Here is a 19,099-nt window from a genome sequence, read left to right as displayed (position 1 = left end):
ATCACTTGACCTACAGGCATGTATCTAAATATATCTTCTGTTAAATCTAACCTCTATAATCTCAACTGCTTTAGCAACCTCAGCCAAGCAGTCCTAAGAAGCATCTCCAGTGGCATCAGCTTATCCATACAGCCTCAATAGCTGTGTGGATCACAGCTCAACAGCCTGCAGATATTGGGACATATCTAGGAATTAAACATCGGGAACTCCCAGGAGGTGGTTCCCTGTAACTTAGAAGCTGCCTGCACTGCCTTAAGCTACGGGTAACTGCCAACATAAGGCTTTTATTCTAACATTAAACATTTTTGGTTTGCAAGAGCTGCCTACTTGTCTCACTTCATCACAAAGCAGGATGAAGACCAGCACGTAAAGGATCATCTCCAGGACAGTAGGTTCCTTCTGGAAATCCATAAGCAACACGTAGGCGAAGAGCAACAGGAAAGCAATGTAGAAGATAACATTCCAGGAGAAGACCACAAAGGGTGAGGTGAAGAAAGACACATAATACAGGAAGAGTTTCTTACTCTTCTCCACAGGTTTTTTCCTGAGAAATTAAAAGAGGGAAAAGGTATCAAAAGCATAGGCTTATGCCTGGAAATATTTGTGTTTTGTCAAAGTGAAAACTAGTATAGGACTAGCACTTTAAAGGTAATGCCATTCTGCATCCACTGACATCAGGCATACAAGTAAATTGGCATATATTAACTCCAGATCAGAGTGAGAAAACAATCTGTTAAAAGACCTTTGAGCCATTAAATATCTTTATCTGAAAGTGACTGAACACTTGAACAGGTTCAGAGAGGTTGTGGAGTCTCCATCCTTGGAGATACTCAAAACCCGACTGGACACAGTCCTAGTCAATCTGCTCGAGCAGGGGGATGATCTTGAGAGGTCCCTTTCAGCTTGAATCGCTGAATGATTCTATGATTAATTGACTTGTTTTACTTCTGTTAATGAGAAGCCAGTTGATTACCTGAATGAGATGAAACCACAGCCTATTAAAGGGAAAAAGAAGAGACACAGTATAATCTTCCAATTCTTAGTATCTCTTGAAATCTCTCCATACCACTGCTTGGAAAGGAAATTCTGCAGGGAAGAAGAAAATACCCTAATTTGTTTTAACAGCAACAAAATAACTTCGGAACGCTATTAGAGGACATTCGATTTAGGAGGGAAAAAAAAAAAAAGCTTTGAGATTTAAAACAAAATAACTGGGATTCCTATTTCAATAATAGGAATTGATGCAGAAAACATCAATTTTTCTGCATCAGTAGCAGTGTGCTGGTTCCTTAGTCCAGCCATTCCCTAGCCTATTTGAGAAAGAGTTGAATGTGAGGCTAAACAGGATCTGACCTGATTTATAAGGCACTTTACACTGGGCAGTACATCCACAAGGCGTACACACGACTTGTGCCAAGGGGGAAGTCACTTCAGGCAGTCTTCATCATCTAGGTTTTTATAATTTACAGCTCTAAATCATCTTCCCCTCTTGACTTAGCATTTTTGGGCAAATCAACCATCTCCTGTTAGCCACACGTTGTCCCCCACCAGGCACAATCCGTGCTCTCTGGGATGCATTTCACAGCACTGCAGAAGTGGGTTCTGCGAGCATCCTGTGGGAAAGGGCTTTGCCACAGCCACGCAAAGCTCTGCATTCACACGGCTAGGAAACATTGCCCATAGGTTCTGAGCTCCATGAGGGCAGTGTCTGAGCCGTGGCCTCTCATGGGCTAGTCCCGTGGATGCAGCATTTTGGCAGCAAGAATATTTGCTTTTCTTATTTTGGAAGTCACCCAGATTACATGAGTTACAGCAATCCGTGCACCTTCTTGTCACTGATATTACCTGCACCCCTGGCTGTGCAATGAATTGCTGGTCTTTTGCTTCCACTGCTAGTTCCAGGCAATTGCTCCCTCCCCAGGCTTCACAGGAATAGGTCAGCAGCTGCTCAGCCAGATCTTCATCATTGCTGTAGCACTCGGTGAACAGCTCTGGAGGAAAGAGGCCACCCAATAAGGGGAGAATCAAATCTGTCCCTCTGACTCTGTCCCTGTTTGACAACAGCTGTACAGCCCAAAGGGCAGGAATTACCCAGCCCAGCCCTGCAGCATTAGCGCTCATTCATATGGTACCTGCTGCATATTTCTACATACGCTTTCCAACACAATCACTCGCACACTGAGCTCCAAATTCACACTCAGTTTTCCACCAACTGGGATGCAATTGCCTTCAGTGACTTAAAAAACATAATATTAAAGCATAGAGATTCAAGAACTCTTCATCATGCTGAACATTTGGAAAATAACATGTACATACACTCTATTCTTAACACACTTGCATGTATCAAGTTTTCATACAGAACTGATGTCTGGATGAAAAATTATAATATCAAATCAGCTTGCACAGAGATAATATTAAGATGAGTTCTGCACTGAAAATTGAGGAAAAATATGAACTTCTACTCAAATGATTCAGTACTTCTGCTAGTATCATTTTCTTTTTATTCATTTAGCACTGATATAATGAGTTATAGTCAACTCTATAAGTTGAACAACGTGGGCAGAATGTGATGGTTTTTCACTGAGAAATGCATTGCAAACATGGTTGTCGAAGAAGAGCTATACGCATCTTATTCTGCCCGTAGATTTTTGCCACCAGCCATCTGCATGGTGTGAAAAACAAAGTTTGACTTGCAGGACAATTCTGTATGGAAAGAAGCTAGACCAATGACCCAGGTAACACGTCTGGGTTTTGTGTTGTACACACACTAGGCCAGGATGAAGACTCAGGCCACCGTTTCACTACAAAGATGTTTAATTGCAATAAAAAGTAATTTCTGTTTCCATCCTTGGCCACTTCCCACTCAACGGCAGTGCTGTTGGCGTATCTATGATGCACAGCATGCCACTGCCTGAAGAGCAGTCCAGCCTCTCAGAAAACAAACCAGCCTTTACTAGAAGTGCTTCTCTCCAACAGGACATTTTCCCAGGCATTTTCCAAACAGCTTTGTTACCGTAACTGCAAAAATGCACACATACAACAATACCTTCAGCTGGTGTTACCATATACACTGCAATATGCAGATCAGTCTTGATAACAGACTTCAATGGAGCCTGCTCAATTCTCAACATCAGGCCCAGTGGATCTAGATACCTTTAGGAAAGCCTAAGCTTCACCTTGTGAAGCAGGACAAGCAAGAAATTTTCAGTGCATGCACTCCTTAATAGCTAGTGAAATAGCTCTGTAATCATTCTGATATACACATAAATAAATATAAGTTCAACAGGTAAAATAGAAGTTCAACAGGTCAATCTAGCCTCCATTAGCCCTAGAACAAGGACAAACATGGTCTGCTTTTAGGAGCAATAAAACACTATCAGTCTGTGGAGATTTTCAAGATTTGGCTAAGCAAAGCCATGACAGAAGAGATTTAGTCCTGGTGAGAGCTCCACCTCAACATGAAGGTGGAACTTAAGGCCTCCAGAGGCCCTTTCCAGCAACATTTCCACGGTTTCCCTACTCAATCTGCAGGGCTATTACACTTTAACCATCACCTAATGTGACTCATGATTATGACAGCAAATTGCTTGACAGAAATGGAGTTACAGATTGACCATTTTCCATATCCAGATCAGTCAAGAGAACAAGGCCATAACCCGTAATAAAGCCCCCAGAGGCAACACTATTGTATGTCCCTCCAAGTTAAGGAACCACAATCCTGCACTACAGGGCGGATCACAGGTAAGCCTGAATTTGTAAACTGTGGGTGCTACAAATTAATCTGTCGTCTGCCACCCGCATTAGCTTTCATTTGTGTATTTCTCTGAATGCTTTGCAGGATAACTAGACATTAAGAAAACATGAGCATTATTGTTCCAGAAAATGGTAGTCTTAAAAAATAAATAAATAAAGAGCACCCACTCCATTCTGTCACCAACTAGTCTTTAAATAAGAAATATTTGTTACTCTGGCCCATGAGATGCCGGGCTCAGTTCTGGATCACTGACAACCCTTTGTAACAGGAGAAACTGAAGGCCATATAAAGAAAGAAAAACGACTGAGATAGATCTGCATTCTCAGTAAGCGACAGTATAGCTTGTCTTTTGGGAACAAGGAAAGGCATGTAATTTTGTAGTTTAGAATTTAGGGATTCAATACACTTTTCAACTGTAATTTATTCTCACTCCTATTTTGCAGTACTACTGCAAATTTGAAGGCGGACACTTCTCAACTTGAACATTACCAGTACTCATGAAGTTTCTCTTATTCTGTATTGTCTTTGCTATTTCTGGGCACCCTTCTTCAGCCTTGCCATTACAAGAGGCAACTCTTCTTCCCAATGAAAGAAGATCTCTACAAAAAAGCGCCCAAACTCTTGCTTTTGGAGGCAAGCTGTTCAGACAGGACACATTGATTTTAATGGGAACAGACAGTGTGGAAGCATTAAAAACATATTTCAATATTACTGGAACAGGCTGCCCAGAGAAGCTGTGGATGCCCCATCCCTGGGAAGCGTTCAAGGCTAGGCTGGAGGGGGCTTTGTGCAACCTGGTCTAGTGAAAGGTGTCTCTGCCCATGGCAGGGGGTTGGAAACAGATGGTCTTTAAGGTCCCTTCCAACCCAAATCATTCTATGGTTCTATGATTTAATGATGGATATCTAGTTTTCTAAATGAAAGTTTCTTTCTACTCCCTTTTGAGATGTCATTCTCTTCTTTCCAAATCAGGCTGAATTTCTGGGCAGCATTTCAGGCAAATTGAATGAATTCTCTTGCCTTGCATTCTGCTAAACAAAACCAGCATGGTTTTCAGTTTGCATTATCTGTACAAAATAAAAACATCGCTGTGCAATCATTGCTATACATCAGATCTGGGGATCATTAAAACAAGTAATGTTCCAAGAAATGAAACAGCATCCTGATCTCTGACTCCTCTGTTAAATTTCTAAAGGACTTAATGAAGGCACTTACCTACTGCTCTTGTCTCATACTCATTAGCGAGTTCCTCAGACTCACCAGCAGCATTTATGTCATTCTTCACCTTTGCCATGCTTTTCAGAAGCTTACTGGCCCCAAGGGCTGCCAAAGTGCAACCTCTGGTCTATGGAGAGAGTAAAGTCATGTAAACCCTTCTGGAAAGGGAATGTGATATATTCTTTAAAAGTTATCCCGCTCTTTTTCCAGCTGCTCAGTTCCCAGTCAAGACTGAGACAAATGAAGAACCACTTCCACAAAATGAATGGTAATTATCACTGTACTGGTTTGGTAACAACTTTGTGACCAGTCTGAAAAGTTCTCCTGTTTAACAGTTAGATATCAGCTTTGTATCTCTGACAGACGATTCACAGAAGAGGGTCTGCTCTGCCATGAGCTACACTACCATATTTATTGTCCACCAGCCTGGACCAAATGTACTATTGTTAGTACATACCAGGGAAGACATACTCAATTTTGGAGACACAGACCAATATGAGCAGGAGCATCCATCAGCTTTGCTTTCATTTAGCCTCACATTTGCAATCCTATGTATTTGATGAAATCATAACTGGTGGAAACATAAACCATAAAAGGTATTGTCTAATGAAAATTAGAAATGGATTTAAATCAAATACCCAGGATCACAACACATCCATATTACAGAATGGTGGGGGGAACTCGGTGGAATAGAGGGGTTAGCAGAACTGCCAGCATGGGCTTCCAGAGGGCAGACTTCAGGTCTGCTAGGTTAGACTAGATGATGCTAGAGGTCTTTTTCAACCTGAGTGATTCTAGGAACTCAGCCTTCAAGCTTGAAAACAGATAAGAAAAAGTAACTATATGTAAATGCTAGTTTGGACTGCTGACTCATACCTGACATTATAAAAGGAAGGTATGAAATCCATAGCCAAACACAAAATGGGTAATACTCAACCTACTTACAGAGCCACATACAAATTATCTGCTGTGGTTTTGTGTTCGAAGATGGATCCGGAGCCTTCAAAGGCCTACAGCCCAAAGACAAGGAACACCACTGTGATGTGTGCGGAGGAACAAAGAAGAACTCAACTTACTTGCTCCCAAATGACTTTGGACAACTCTTTCTTGTTCTGAAGAACTGACCAAATAAACAGAGCTTGCAATGGATGCCTTGTAATAGGACACTCGTTCTGAAAGAAAGGGCAATGACTCCTCAGACCTAAGCTCCTGGAACAACTCCTTAGCCTGTCATTCTCCATTCTCTGTTTTCTTCCTTTTAAAGCCAACCTACTTATTCCCTTTCCACATATTCCCTTTCTTGGCCATCTGGCACTTGTCACACACTACTCTAAGTTACAGCAGCCTTATATTTCCCTGTTTTATTTGGAAGACTCAGCTCCACTGCTTTTCCTAAATGTGCGTTACAGGACATTTGGGTCAAGATCACTTTCTGCTTTAACCCATGCAGTTCAGATAGTCTCATTCACAGCTTGACTTTGTGTTTAAATAACACAGATTAGGATCCTCTAAAAGGAATGCTAATTTTACACCAATAGGCCTTTTGTGTTTAAGCAAGACCCTGACCTTCACAAAATCTGAAACAAAGTTCTACACTACCAACTGCTTTGTATTAGGGCAGTTTGCACCTGCAGATTGCAAAGCAGTTGTGGAATAACTCCTGAGCAACAAAACTTTTAAGAAGCAAAAAGCTTCAGTGGAAACTCTCAAAGCTAACTAGCAATTTTAAACCAATTTTCCCCTAATTGTCACACATGTTGCATTATGTCTCTGAAGTCCACAACTGATTTCAGAAGCTTAATATCTGATCCCTAAGCTCTGGTTTTGCAATTTAGATCTGGATCTTAGTGATAACTAAGAAATGTGGTTCTATCTGACGATGAAATAAGGTGCACCAGAAGGTGCTTGACACTCTTGTAATAAGCAAGGTTTAGAACACAAAATACAATAGTCTGTACCCAGATATGAGTCCAAATTACTCATGCCCAGCTGGTACTTCAGTACTGGGCTCTGAATTTATATTGGTGTAAAATACAAGCATAATCACAGCACTGATTGCTCTAATAGAAAATCTTACAACTCAACATCCAAATAAACCACCCACTTTTCTCATAGCTAAATAATCCTTACAAGTATTTGTAATATGAGGAAACATGTTAAGTATAAAATAAGGCTGACTGTTAAAAGCAAATCCTGCTATACCAGAAACAAAACATATTTTTTGCTTTTTTTCCTTTTCAGGGATGCATAGTGGAATGCAACTGTTCATCACTTACTGAAATATGTATCTCCATTTCATCCTTGCTATTTTTATCATCTTTTTTGAGACCTCTTCGGAAGTCTTCAACCATCTTCCACACAAATGTGAGAAGCGCATCATTATAGGAGTTCTTCGCAATCTGCAGGTTCTTGAACACCAAGCTACTGAAGTTGTTGGTGTACAGCTCCTTAAGGACCTCTGTGGTAAGGAATTTCCTCAGGTTCAGGCCATTTTCCAAGAAGAGACGAACAAATTTGGGCCTGTCTTTCACTAGGGCTGTGAACATGACATCCTGCAGGTCAGCAGACTAGGAAGAAATGGAAGAACAAATATTAGGAGGCATGTGAGGTGTGAAAAGATGAATTAAGGGCCTGACACATGTAACTAACTGCCACATTTTCCTTCATGCTGGCACACTTTCATCAGAATCAGCTTTTTCCATATGCAATTGCATTTGTTAGGCAGTGTGGACTACTTCCAGCATGGGCAGATCACCTTTACAATCAGTGCAAGGAGGAAAAGGTGGTCTTACTTAACACAGAGGATAGGATGTTGAGACAGTGGCTGCTGTTACATCTCTCTGCTCTGTTACATCACTGCTCCCCTGGCCCATGCCACTGTACTCAGACAGAAGTCATCTGTACCTCCCAGTTTCGGTCATTGGTGAAGATCTCATCACTGGCCAGGTCCAGTTGGTTCCACTCCAGCAGCAGCTTTAGCTGCCCATTCCAGTTATCTCTGTCATGTTCATTGGTGCTGAAAGCTGCAGAGGAAGAGCAATCCTCTAGGTAAAAGACCAGATACAGAAGAGCTTCCTGGCATACTTACTCATCTCTGCTTTTCACGCTCTGCTCAGCAAGACCCCTACCAAGCATCTTTCCCCAGATTCATGCACATCTTCCTGATTGGGTTTTAGGGGACTCCGGAAACTTAGAAACACATCTAGTGCCCAACACATGTGTATGTCTTCCCTTTCATGCAGCATGCAGGAAATGGGAATGTCACCTTCCCAGAATGCTTCAAGTAACATGCCCACGTGCTCTGCACAGAGCAGGGTATAGGAATCATCTGAAAAAAAAAAGTAAGCATGCCTCAAAGCACAGTAGAGGATACATATGTCTAGGGCTAAACCTCGCTATTCAAAATCCCAGAGTAACCCACCCTTGTCCATCTCTTTAACACACACACCAAAGAAAAAAAAACAAACAAAAAAAAACAGAACAACGACTTGCCTTTGTAGAGAGCAAAAGAAATGGCATTGCTCACAATTTCATCTCCAGCTTCTTCTATTTTGATAACTGTCAGTAAATGAGGGTTCTCAAGGACTTCTTTGATCTACAAAAAGGAGAACCATTCCAAAGCACTCTAGACTGTTTAGCAGTTGATCTCCTAGAGCATCTTGAACAGAAATTTCCCATTCACATTGTAGCAATCATCAGTCCTATTTTGAAATACAGTTAAAATTTATACAAGTCCAGAAAGAAGATGAGATTTAAAGTCACCAAGATTAATTATCCCCTCAATATATAGCAAGTAACTGTGATTCCTCCCTATGCAGATCGTTACAACCAAAAAGATATAATCTCAGTAATTAGAAACCACTCATAAAGAAAAACAGATTGTGACAGTCCACGTTTCAACAAATGTCTAGCAGTTTATTATAAACCACTGCTTCTACCTCCTTGTGCTTTGTCAAAACCAGATAATTTTTCACATAACTAAGCTTTCATTCTAGCATACAGAAAACAATCTTAGCCATTTGTAAATGAAGGACAAGGCCCTGTCCAAGACATCTGAGCAGGAACTGAAGGTGACTCATCTGTGAAAGCTGCCTTTAGCAGCTCCTCGCTCTCCAGTGCAGGTCTTTCTGGAAACCAGAGGCTTGTGATCTGTTCAGAGGGCAGCTCTTTCTCTTCAGCTTGGGATGCCACAGCCCCCACGCTCAAAGTACAAGTTCAGATTTATTTTCTGCAGGCCTGTCTCTGCAAAAGACCACATCCTACTTTTTCCTGTAAGCTTGTTAATACAGTCGGAAAAAGGTACCTCTGGAGATCTAGTCCAACCCTGCTGCTCAAAACTGGGCAAAGCATAGCAAGTTGCCCAGCAGAACTTGTAGGATGCCCCATGGACTCGCTCTGCCAAGCTCTCACTGAGTTTTGACTCAGGATTTATCAGAAAAAATAGCTCCTTGAACTTCAATACCAGAAGCTTTGTTTGGTTCATATCCAAGGAAATACATGTGGAAATATGAGTGTCTGAATTCCCCTTCAGGGTCTGCAAACAACTTGTAATGCTACATCCATTAAAAATAAATAACAATAAGTTAAAGGGGGGAAGAAAAGCTGAGTGAAAGAGACTTAAATGTACAGGATGGAACATACCATTTTCCATCCCCCATTATGAACATGCAATCACTCTCCACTGCCAGCTCCCTGCTGTCAACATGGGTAGGAGATAATTAAGCAAGAGAGGAAAACAGAATCAGACCCCAGGATAAAGCATTGGGCTTTTAATTGAGAAAGTCAATTAGCTTAAGTTAATGTATTGTTCAGTGGGCTGAAGTGTTGTTGGAACTATGACTTCTGAAAAGTAACAGAATAAGATTTTCTGGAGACCCATTTTTTCTGTCCCTGTCATGGAGGGCAGAATTATGTCTAAAAACAGGTCACTCCGGATGGCAAGTAACTGGAGAGTTAAAACAGTTTCCTAAGTCAGGCCCAACCAACCCAAGACAGCAAATGCTCTCCTTAGTCCTCCAGTTTCCTCAGTCTCTAAAAAACCCCTAGGATCACAATGGTAACTAAATTCTGAGGGCTCTGTGGTCAAAGACAGAAAGGAAAAAGAAGATTTTGCTGGCGTATGTACAATGTTCTACCTTCAACTGCATCCCATGTACACAGTACTTGTAAGTCCACAACCTATTTAGCAACAGTGTCCTACTCAAGATGATGCAGGGATGCTGCTGTGGTGAAATCCTGACCAACTAAGCCTCTAGAACTAAAGATCTTGTCCCTGGTCCGTAATGGAAATCTGTCCAACCTGGTATCTTAAAGGATGCAGGAAGAAAGGCAAAAACTTGTTGAACTTGTTGAAATGGGAGAATCCTGAAGTAGAATTGCTACAATTTGAACACCCGCAGGGCAGCAGCGATACCTCTCTGCCTCTGAGCAATCCAGCAGGATCTAGCAGTGTGAGGGCTGCTTCAACATACCCAATTTCACACCTTCACAAAGCACATGAGGGAGTCAGGACACCAACCAGCACATCTGCCAAGAGACACACCCAGCAACCAGTGCTCCAGAGGAATCACAAGCACCCAGAAAGCAGACAACAACCTGGCTTTAGCAATCCTGTACCCAGAACTAAACCCAAACACAAGCTGTCTTTCCCCAGACTAGCTGCTCCTGACCTCCCGTTTACTTTCTACCCTTCTGCCACGTTCAGCCTCTCTGCAATAGTATACACTTACCCATTTGATCCAGCTTTCAGTCTCCTCTTCTGAGAGCCTTGAAATGGTGCGAGGCATATACCTGAGCAAGCTCTCCTTGACACATGAAGAAGCCAGAGTGCCTTCTGCCTCCATCAAGCTAGCTATAACATCAGCGATCCGTCCAGAGCCTTCCACGACAACGCAGGGAATTTTACTCTTGATGGCCACATGGATAGACTAATGAGCCAAAGAGGGAGAGATCATGTGCTGAAATGTGCTGAAAAATGTGCTGAAGTAATGACGGAAGGACTGCTAGCCCTCCTGTTATAAAGACCATGACAAGAGATATCTATTTCATTTGCATCATTGCCACTGAGAACACCATCACAATACAAGCTTCCTGCCAGAAAACTGTGCAAACGGAGCAAATGGAAGTTATGATCGACCACAGAGCATCTATTAGCTATCAGAAGAGACTCAGAGACAGTTTCACAAAGCAAAAAATCATTCTGGAACTGTCAAAACTATGAGCATGTTACTTACTCATTTCAATTGGACAACGGGTTCATGACAAAAGCAAGTCATTTTTTCTTGCCAGCTAGATCAAAGTGGTTTTCTTAAGAAGGGTCCAACTAAAGTGCATGTTTTATATCACAGGGAGTTTAAAACAGAATCTTGAAACAGTTTTACCACTCCTCTGCTAAAGCAGATTCCTGTCATCAAACAGGCACAGAAGATGAGTAATAGGGAGTTTTTCTGGCCAACACCACCAGGAGTAAGGCATGGCAAGGACAGACACCCACATCATGGAACCTACTGTGTCACCTTGGGCTGATCAGTCTATCCCTTGTGAAGATAGGCTTAATAAATGATCAAGATCGTTTATCAAGAGATAAATGATCAAGAAGGCAGACACAGATGTCTCAGTGTACTAGTAACATTAATAAATAACCCTTAACTGAACTATTATCCAGTAACTTTTCAGAGGAAGCTCTTTTCAGGAATTATGCATTTGATTTAACAAGGCTTTTATTCATACTGATTAGATAGCTGGTAAGTCTGTGTTATGTATCATTTCTCAATATTGGGTTTGTTGTCTCTCCATGCATGTAATCATAAGGCTTCTCAAGTAGCTATACTGCATGCTGTGTAGAAACAACTCCTTCAGTGATGACAAAATCCTGTCTTAAAAGTTGGCAATGTGGAACTAAAAGAAGATACCACTTTCAGCAAAGCTTCACTCTAAAACCTAAATGGATGCTTTTACCTCATCTTAGGACTTCATATTAGTACATTGAACTGTGCATCTGTATTCATCTACAGTCTACTTGTGGGCAAAACTAGAATTAATCACGTGCATGAAACCAAAACACCAGAAAACACACAGAGAGGCTGGGGTAATGACATGAAATTTCACAGAGTGATTTAGATTAATTGATTAATGTTAGCAAAGAAGAGATAACAGAGACTGTGCTTAGAATTGTTAAAAACACATTCTTTGTCATCCTGACAGCAAATTAGTTTGATTAGCCTCAACATTAAAACTACAATTCTAGTCAGAACAGGTAGTATCAAGATCAGCTCTTCAAACTAGGCAATTATAAATATCACCTCTGCTTCATTTTTACTACCACAAATACTAACATACTCTTTCCATTGTACCCTACCTTCTTGCAAAACCCAGGCCTTTTCTCAGCTCTTTCTCAAGGTTCTTCAACCCAGGCTATGTCAGCTCTTCTATTTGCTGCTAGTCAAAACCATCTCGTCCTCACTTGCTGTTTCTGTTTCCTTTCCACAGATCCTGATTTCACATCTTTTTACTCTTACCCTAGCCCCATGTCCCTTTGCTCGTTCGGTCTCATACTCCTCACTCGGGTCACTCATGTTCATTCCTGCAAGGGTGCAGTGGGAAGTACCAATCCCGTTATTTAACACTCAGCCAGATCTAGAAGTAATCTCTTCTTCCCCTCTTCCAGTGTGACTTAGACATCCTGTTTCAAGAAACTTCTTTTGTCTGGCTCCATTCTCCATTCTGTTCATCCTCTTCCTGCCTGTCTTCTATTTGAAGATGATGCCTAATCCCTCCCCTTCTACAGGATCAGAATCAGCAGAGCCTTCCTGCCTTGTTCATCTGTCTATATTTAAACTATGTGTGGCCCACAGTTCTCAGGAGCAGATATCAAGTCAGCTCAAGCAAGCTCTGAACTGGAGAATCTCCAACACAAACTCACCTTCCTTGCATATTAGATGAAAACACTAATCTCCACAAAGCAAGTGCAAGCTGAATTTTGCCAAACCAAAAAATTAGACAGCCTCATACAAAGAGGATCAAGAGCTACATGGCTGACAATGACTACTGTGATTGCTGCTCAAATGAACTTGTTATAGAAGAACAAAGAGAACTGAACTGTTCCAGCTAAAAATTTTTCAGAATGTCAGCCTGAGGTAGAAACTTTGCACAGAAAATGTCAACTGAAACACACTTCGTACGCTTAAAAACAACTGCAAGCCAGCATTCTTGCAAGTAAGCATTCTTCAGTGAATAACTGGACGGGATACTTTATCATGTTGCTTATGGAGTAATATCTAATCTCTCTTAAATATTAGATCAGTACCCCTACTGTCAAAAAGTGAAAGAAAGAAATGAAAGAAATAAACTTACTTTCAAAGTCTCTTTCCCTCCACCTTGGGCAAAACATACAATTGGAATCTTCCCACCATAATTCGATTCTGTGGAACATGCCAAAAGAAAAAGGGAAAAAGTTTCAACCCATTACTGCAATTTGATCAATCCATTTCTTCTCAGTATAATGATAGAGTTTCCAAGCTGCTCATTTTGATACTAGTTTACTGTTGATTTTGCTAAATTTATCTACAACTTTACTTTTTTTTTAAAAAAAAAAAAAAAAAAAAAAAAAAACACGAAAGCTCCATTTTGACTAGCAGTCTGACTAGGCTGGCATCAGACAGCCTTCTCCAATAGATACTTTCTTCCTCCTAGCAATCATAATTTTTATTAGCTCCAATGTCCCCCAAACATTTGATTTTATTCTATTTACCTACTGCTTTGACTATTTGCAGTCTAGATACAAGGTCCTTATCAAAAGCTGAAGGTTCAGAACCGCTGACTCTTCACAGTTTCAACTGTAAAGGATAGCTAAGACTCCCATGACTCCAGCAGCTAGTGTTTAAGAGATATACCAAGTTTCATAATAATTCTGGATGCTTCATCATGACTAATAGCAAGTATGCTTCTAGCTGAGGTACACAGTTATATATATATATATATGTGTGTGTGTGTGTGTGTGTATATATACACATACACACAAATATTTAATTAAGAACTTCCTGTCAAGGCCTTTGTTTTTTTCCCTTCTTGGCAAAGGAGCCAAAAGATAAATGAGCAGGTTACAGATGGATCAATCACCCTCACAAATGAATATTTTTGGAAAAGCCTAATTTCAGCTCCTGTGTACCTGTGCTTCAGCTACCTGGAATTCAGTGCCAGGTGGGATATATGCAGAAGCCAAAGGTCAGCCTCCCACAGATAGCTCAGCAGGAAGAGAAAGGAAGGGCTGCATTGCTGAAACTTTATTTGCTGTGTCCTACAAAGGACTATTGTCACATGCAGAAAGGAAGATGAGAGGAGATCACACTGAAGAAGCCTGGCTATTCCTGAAAGAGCATTCACGTAATGCAGACAACACATCCCTTCCAGCCTAGCATTCAAGGGACGCTACTACTACTCTTTTATTCCCAGAAAAAACATTGTCAATGAGCTCCAAAGCATGCAAGGTCTAAGGAGAAGGAGGTCTGCAACCTGACATCCACACCTACCTGGGATAACCCGCTCCGAAATGTATTTTTCTAACTGAGTTCGTACTTTTGCCTCTATCGTTGGGTGCCCATGGGTGCCGTTGTCAACCAGTAAGAGATGGGTGTGATTATTATCCAGACAATAGAGGGGGTCTCTCTTGAGATCGTCCATTATGTAATGGGCCAAGTAGTACCCCTAGAATCACAAGCACAGTGTTTAACAGAGATGCATGCACAAGCTTTCGAGGACAAGACAGTGACAGCCAAACCCTTAGCCACCAACAATTCCTCATTAATTAGGAGTCTGAATTTCCTGATTCAAGACACTGCTCACTGACAGCCCCAACACACACAAAAGACAGTGGGATAAACCCCATGAAGGAGCACAGTATAAATATTTGCAGAGAAAGTTTTTCTTTACAAGAGCAGCCTGATTTGAGACAATCCTCTCAGAACTGTACCTCAGCTAATGGAACAGAATGAAACTGTTTGTGACAGTTTAGTCCTTTCAGAAATCCTATTAAGCAATGCAGAAGGAAAGTATGCTTCCTTCAGCCACCAGAAACATTAAAACTGTGGAAAACTTACTTTCAACACCCCAAAACTTACTTTCAGCACCTCAGAGACCTGTAGAAATATTGAGGTTGGAAGGAACCTCTTGAGATCATCTAGTCCAATCCCCAAATCTCCTCAGAGCTCTCAGCTAATTAAAACTGTTTTTCCTTACCTAGCCGGATAGATTTTAGACAAGCTTTGTAACAGCTGGCAGACACAAGGTAAGGGGAGTTATGCCAGTGTGTCTGACTGATGGGATGACAGTACCCTAACAGCAACAGCTGGCACAACGTGTCTTAGTACATGGGAATCCCCACTGTGGACTACTGCCATGTAAGGATTTCACAGCAGCTAGAGTAACTGTGGAAGAGGTTATTCCCTAACCCTCTGCCATATGTGAAATTAGAGCAGCTGAACATCCACACAGGTATGCTATGTGTACAGCTGAAATCCCTTGCTGGTTCCCCCACCAGGCCTGACGTGTGACCACCTTAAACACTTGAGTTCCCTCCTGCTCTGGGAAGAGCACCTGGTAGTGCATCTCACTGCTACATATGCTGAGGAAAAGCTGGCCTCAGACTGAATTGTTTAGGACACACAAAGTCAGGCTAAGCAGACAGATGTGTTTCTACACAAAAACTGCACTGGAAAAAAGTCTGGCAAGCTCTGCTTTACCAGAACATACGAGCAGAAGAGCTCTTGACTGACTCAAGTCAGTCACTACATGACCAATAGCATCAGCCTAGATATCATTCTTGCTGAAAGCACCACTTGGTTACAGACAACCTGTACAATTTACAGCAGAGCCTTGTCTTCATTTCCCCACTGACTGAACAAGTTTCTTACGTTGTTATCACCACTGCGAATCAGGCTTTCTCGGTTGGAAATCATGCCCCAGGCCGCTATGCCGATAGCCACCACATTCTCCTCTGAGCTCCGACTGATGGTGTTGTCTCTGACCACTTCCCCGATGTACTTCATCAGCCCGTAATGTGTGCCTCCTGTGAAAATCCAGGCTCCTGGGGATAACACAGGGGGGATAACCTGGGAAAATGCAGTGGAATACCCACTCTCGTAACACCCACCCTTTAAAATACCACAACCCAACTCCCTCTTAAGACCTTACCATAAAGGAGACATTTATTCTTCAGTTAAACACAAAAGATACGGTACACAATTTACATTATCACAGGCATCCTGATGGCTAGTTCTCAACCCTGTTACTTACAAACTGTTAGGCAACGTTTGTCCCAAGTGCATCAGCCAAGCAGAAACAAACTGAATGCACTGCTTCCCTTCTGACCCTTTGAGGTGCTTTCTCTCCAACACTGTAATAAAATAACATAGACCCATTTGCAGGTCTTTACCTTTGGACTGGGCAATGTAGATCAGCCTGCTGAATATCTTGCGCATCCGGGGCTTGAGTGCAAAGTTCTTTGCACCTCCAGTGACAGAGATGACAAGGTTAGGGGTTTTCAGGTGCCAATGCTGTGTCATGAGATCATAGAGTGTTTCAGAGTCTGTGTCACACGACAAACGGATGTACTTTGGAGAGAAAAATATGAGAGAAACAAATAACAAGAGATAAATAGTATTAGCTGGGAACAGACCAGGAATTGTATTTTCTTCTCTAGTCTACACTCTCATTCCAGTAGCTGGCAGACAGCGGCTGAAGTGATGAAGAATTGGAGCTTAAGTATTCATTTCTTCCTCTAAAGTATCTTTATATTCCCACTACAAGCAGGCACCATTGCTAGGACTTCCAAGGTACTTTTGTCTCTTGACAGCTCAGTGACCAGGTCTAGAGATAAGGCACAGTCTTAAAGTGGAACATTGAGTGGTAATTTCAGACCCGCAGCACAGTAAGGAATGTGACTGCAGGTCCTACAATCTCCAGCTCCACCTTTTCTGGGTTCAGTCCCAAAACTTCAACCTGTCAGGAGTTTGCAACTCAAGCAGAGTTGCAGTGCTGAAACTGCACTACCAGCTTCTGCCACATACAACTTTAACTGGGCAGAAGATAAACTGTGTAGTCCACAAAATATGATTTTTGCCACTACTACTAAAAGTCCACAGTCTTTGTACTGAACTGAGAGTGCAGATTCTCAGAACCTATTTGTCCTCAGCTGATTATAGATGTGATAGCAGTGCTACTAGGTGAAGGCAAGAGCATTGACCATGGGATTCACAGGATGAACCATAGGAAGTTTGCAATATAATGATTTTAACTTTAACAAAGCTATGTATAGCTTTGTTTATGGATTAATGGTAGTATTCTTGTAAGTGAACAATAATAATTAGAATTGTATTTTGAGTACACTGTTAAAGTCTTAATTTGACAAACTAGAAATTCTAGACTCCATATATATGTTGTTCCTATCATAACATATATATAACACATCATGAAAACTTTATCAAATTTTTAGTAAATCTTGAACACTCAATGAGGATGCTATAAAGAACATAAGATAGATAATCTGTCCTCGGATAGACCTACCATCTTTCCTTTTACGTAAAAGCTCTGGGGCCTTTTTTGATTGTTTTCTCTGCTAAAAAAATAAAAATTAAAAAAATCAAAAATAAAATATTGAGAGGCAGTTAACTTAAACTGAAGAACATACTCATCTGTTCTAGGAAGGATTCCCAGAGCTAGTTATTGCATCTGGCTCAGAACAGCACATCACAGAGCAAGCCTAGAAGGCACAAGGTGCTACATGAGAGCTAATGGAATCTCACAGCATCTACTCTAAGGATCATCAAATGCATGGAGAGTTGGGTGTTCTGCAGGAGAGGGGAAGCTGCCAGAAACAACCGCTCCACAGAGCTGCTAAACCATCTCCAATGCAAACCTTGTTAGCTCTAGAGTTAGAAGGAATTTCTCCTGTACAAGGCTCTATACTGATAACACAAAATCCTTTATGTCTTTATGCATACAGCTTTGTTTCATCAGCAGATAAAGGTTTCCAGCTGAATAACTTGTTTTCATCTATATAAAGCAATAACAAAAAAAACCCAACAGGTACTAAAGCTGACCTGCCCACGCAGTTCATCTTGTTCTCTTGTATATCATCACAACGTGTAATCGTAAACACACCTCAGCTTTATTCCATGCACCACCAACTATTCATCTGGCACTTCCCACCTCTAGAGTCCTTGCTGAGGCTATACTCAGTCAGGTGAATGCCTCGGGTTAGCCACTTGCTTTCTCCAAGATGCAACAGTGCCATCTGCCTGGTACACCCAACTAGTGCACTCCAACTATTCCCGCTCACATTCATCCACTCCTCAAACACAGGCAATGAAGTATCTCAAGAGCTGAATTCAGAATGGTATTCGAGTGCAGCACTTTTCAGATTGGAGGCTACCAGAACATTACATACAGAAACAACGAGGTTCTTGGATGCTGCAGGTTCTGAGCAAAACTGCAGAAGTAACTGAGCTCAAGTAGGGCTTGCTAAATGCAGAGGTTTTATCGATCTGTTCAAGCCTAGCATTTCTGCCAAAACACTTATGTGTCCTAGGAAGCGTGACACAGAATAAAACATCTTTTCCCTCACTGAATACAGTCTTTGATTACCTTGGATTTGAAGGGAGGGGGCTGCAAGGTGAGGAGGAAAAGGGAGAGGGGAAGAGGAGGAAAAACAATGAAGCCTCTGAAGTTCCACTGGTATCTTATATTTCCTATGAATTTACCCTCAGTGTAGGTTCTCCACCCCAGGGAATACTCAGACTTCAACTGGGCAGGGGCCTGAGCCCTGCCACACAAGTGGGTGTGCTTTGAGCAGGAGTTTTTACTAGAAAAATTCAGAAAGAGTTCTAAACAAAGTTACTCTATTATTCTACGTGCAGCACAAAAGGCCTCATTCCAACATCCCAAAGCACCTTTCAGAGTGTCCAGTACAGGGCATAAGATAGCAATGTATGTAAAGAAAAGCTGTAACTCCACAGACTGTGCACATAGAACAGTTCGGGAGGAAGGCAATATACATGAGTGACCAGCAAGCTCTGTTGGCAGGTGCTGAATGACATTGCACACGATTTTAAAACCATTATAAAGCATCAATAA

General features: G+C 41.6%; 1 protein-coding gene across 6 annotated transcripts in view; it reads right to left on the bottom strand.

The window, feature by feature from the left end:
• TRPM8 (transient receptor potential cation channel subfamily M member 8) overlaps positions 1 to 19,099 on the bottom strand; it is a 140,487-nt gene that overhangs the window by 19,689 nt on the left and 101,699 nt on the right. For 5 of the 6 annotated variants that reach the window (XM_040560970.1, XM_040560971.1, XM_040560965.1 and 2 more), the window contains 13 exons: positions 16,401 to 16,578; positions 15,880 to 16,052; positions 14,500 to 14,674; positions 13,325 to 13,392; positions 10,702 to 10,899; positions 8,465 to 8,567; positions 7,877 to 7,995; positions 7,249 to 7,539; positions 6,049 to 6,144; positions 4,970 to 5,099; positions 1,846 to 1,991; positions 974 to 1,086; positions 328 to 544 (listed from right to left, as the gene is read on the bottom strand). In XM_040560970.1, the coding sequence (XP_040416904.1) occupies positions 328 to 544; positions 974 to 1,086; positions 1,846 to 1,991; positions 4,970 to 5,099; positions 6,049 to 6,144; positions 7,249 to 7,539; positions 7,877 to 7,995; positions 8,465 to 8,567; positions 10,702 to 10,899; positions 13,325 to 13,392; positions 14,500 to 14,674; positions 15,880 to 16,052; positions 16,401 to 16,578 (2,007 nt within the window). The remainder of the gene's footprint in view (positions 1 to 327; positions 545 to 973; positions 1,087 to 1,845; positions 1,992 to 4,969; positions 5,100 to 6,048; positions 6,145 to 7,248; positions 7,540 to 7,876; positions 7,996 to 8,464; positions 8,568 to 10,701; positions 10,900 to 13,324; positions 13,393 to 14,499; positions 14,675 to 15,879; positions 16,053 to 16,400; positions 16,579 to 19,099) is intronic. The other variant, XM_040560966.1, reaches the window with a different exon arrangement.

This window comes from Cygnus olor, chromosome 6 (genome assembly GCF_009769625.2).
Source record: "Cygnus olor isolate bCygOlo1 chromosome 6, bCygOlo1.pri.v2, whole genome shotgun sequence".
NCBI lineage: Eukaryota > Metazoa > Chordata > Aves > Anseriformes > Anatidae > Cygnus > Cygnus olor.
Note: the sequence above shows the minus strand (reverse complement) of the source record. Positions and strands in the feature narration are given on the sequence as shown.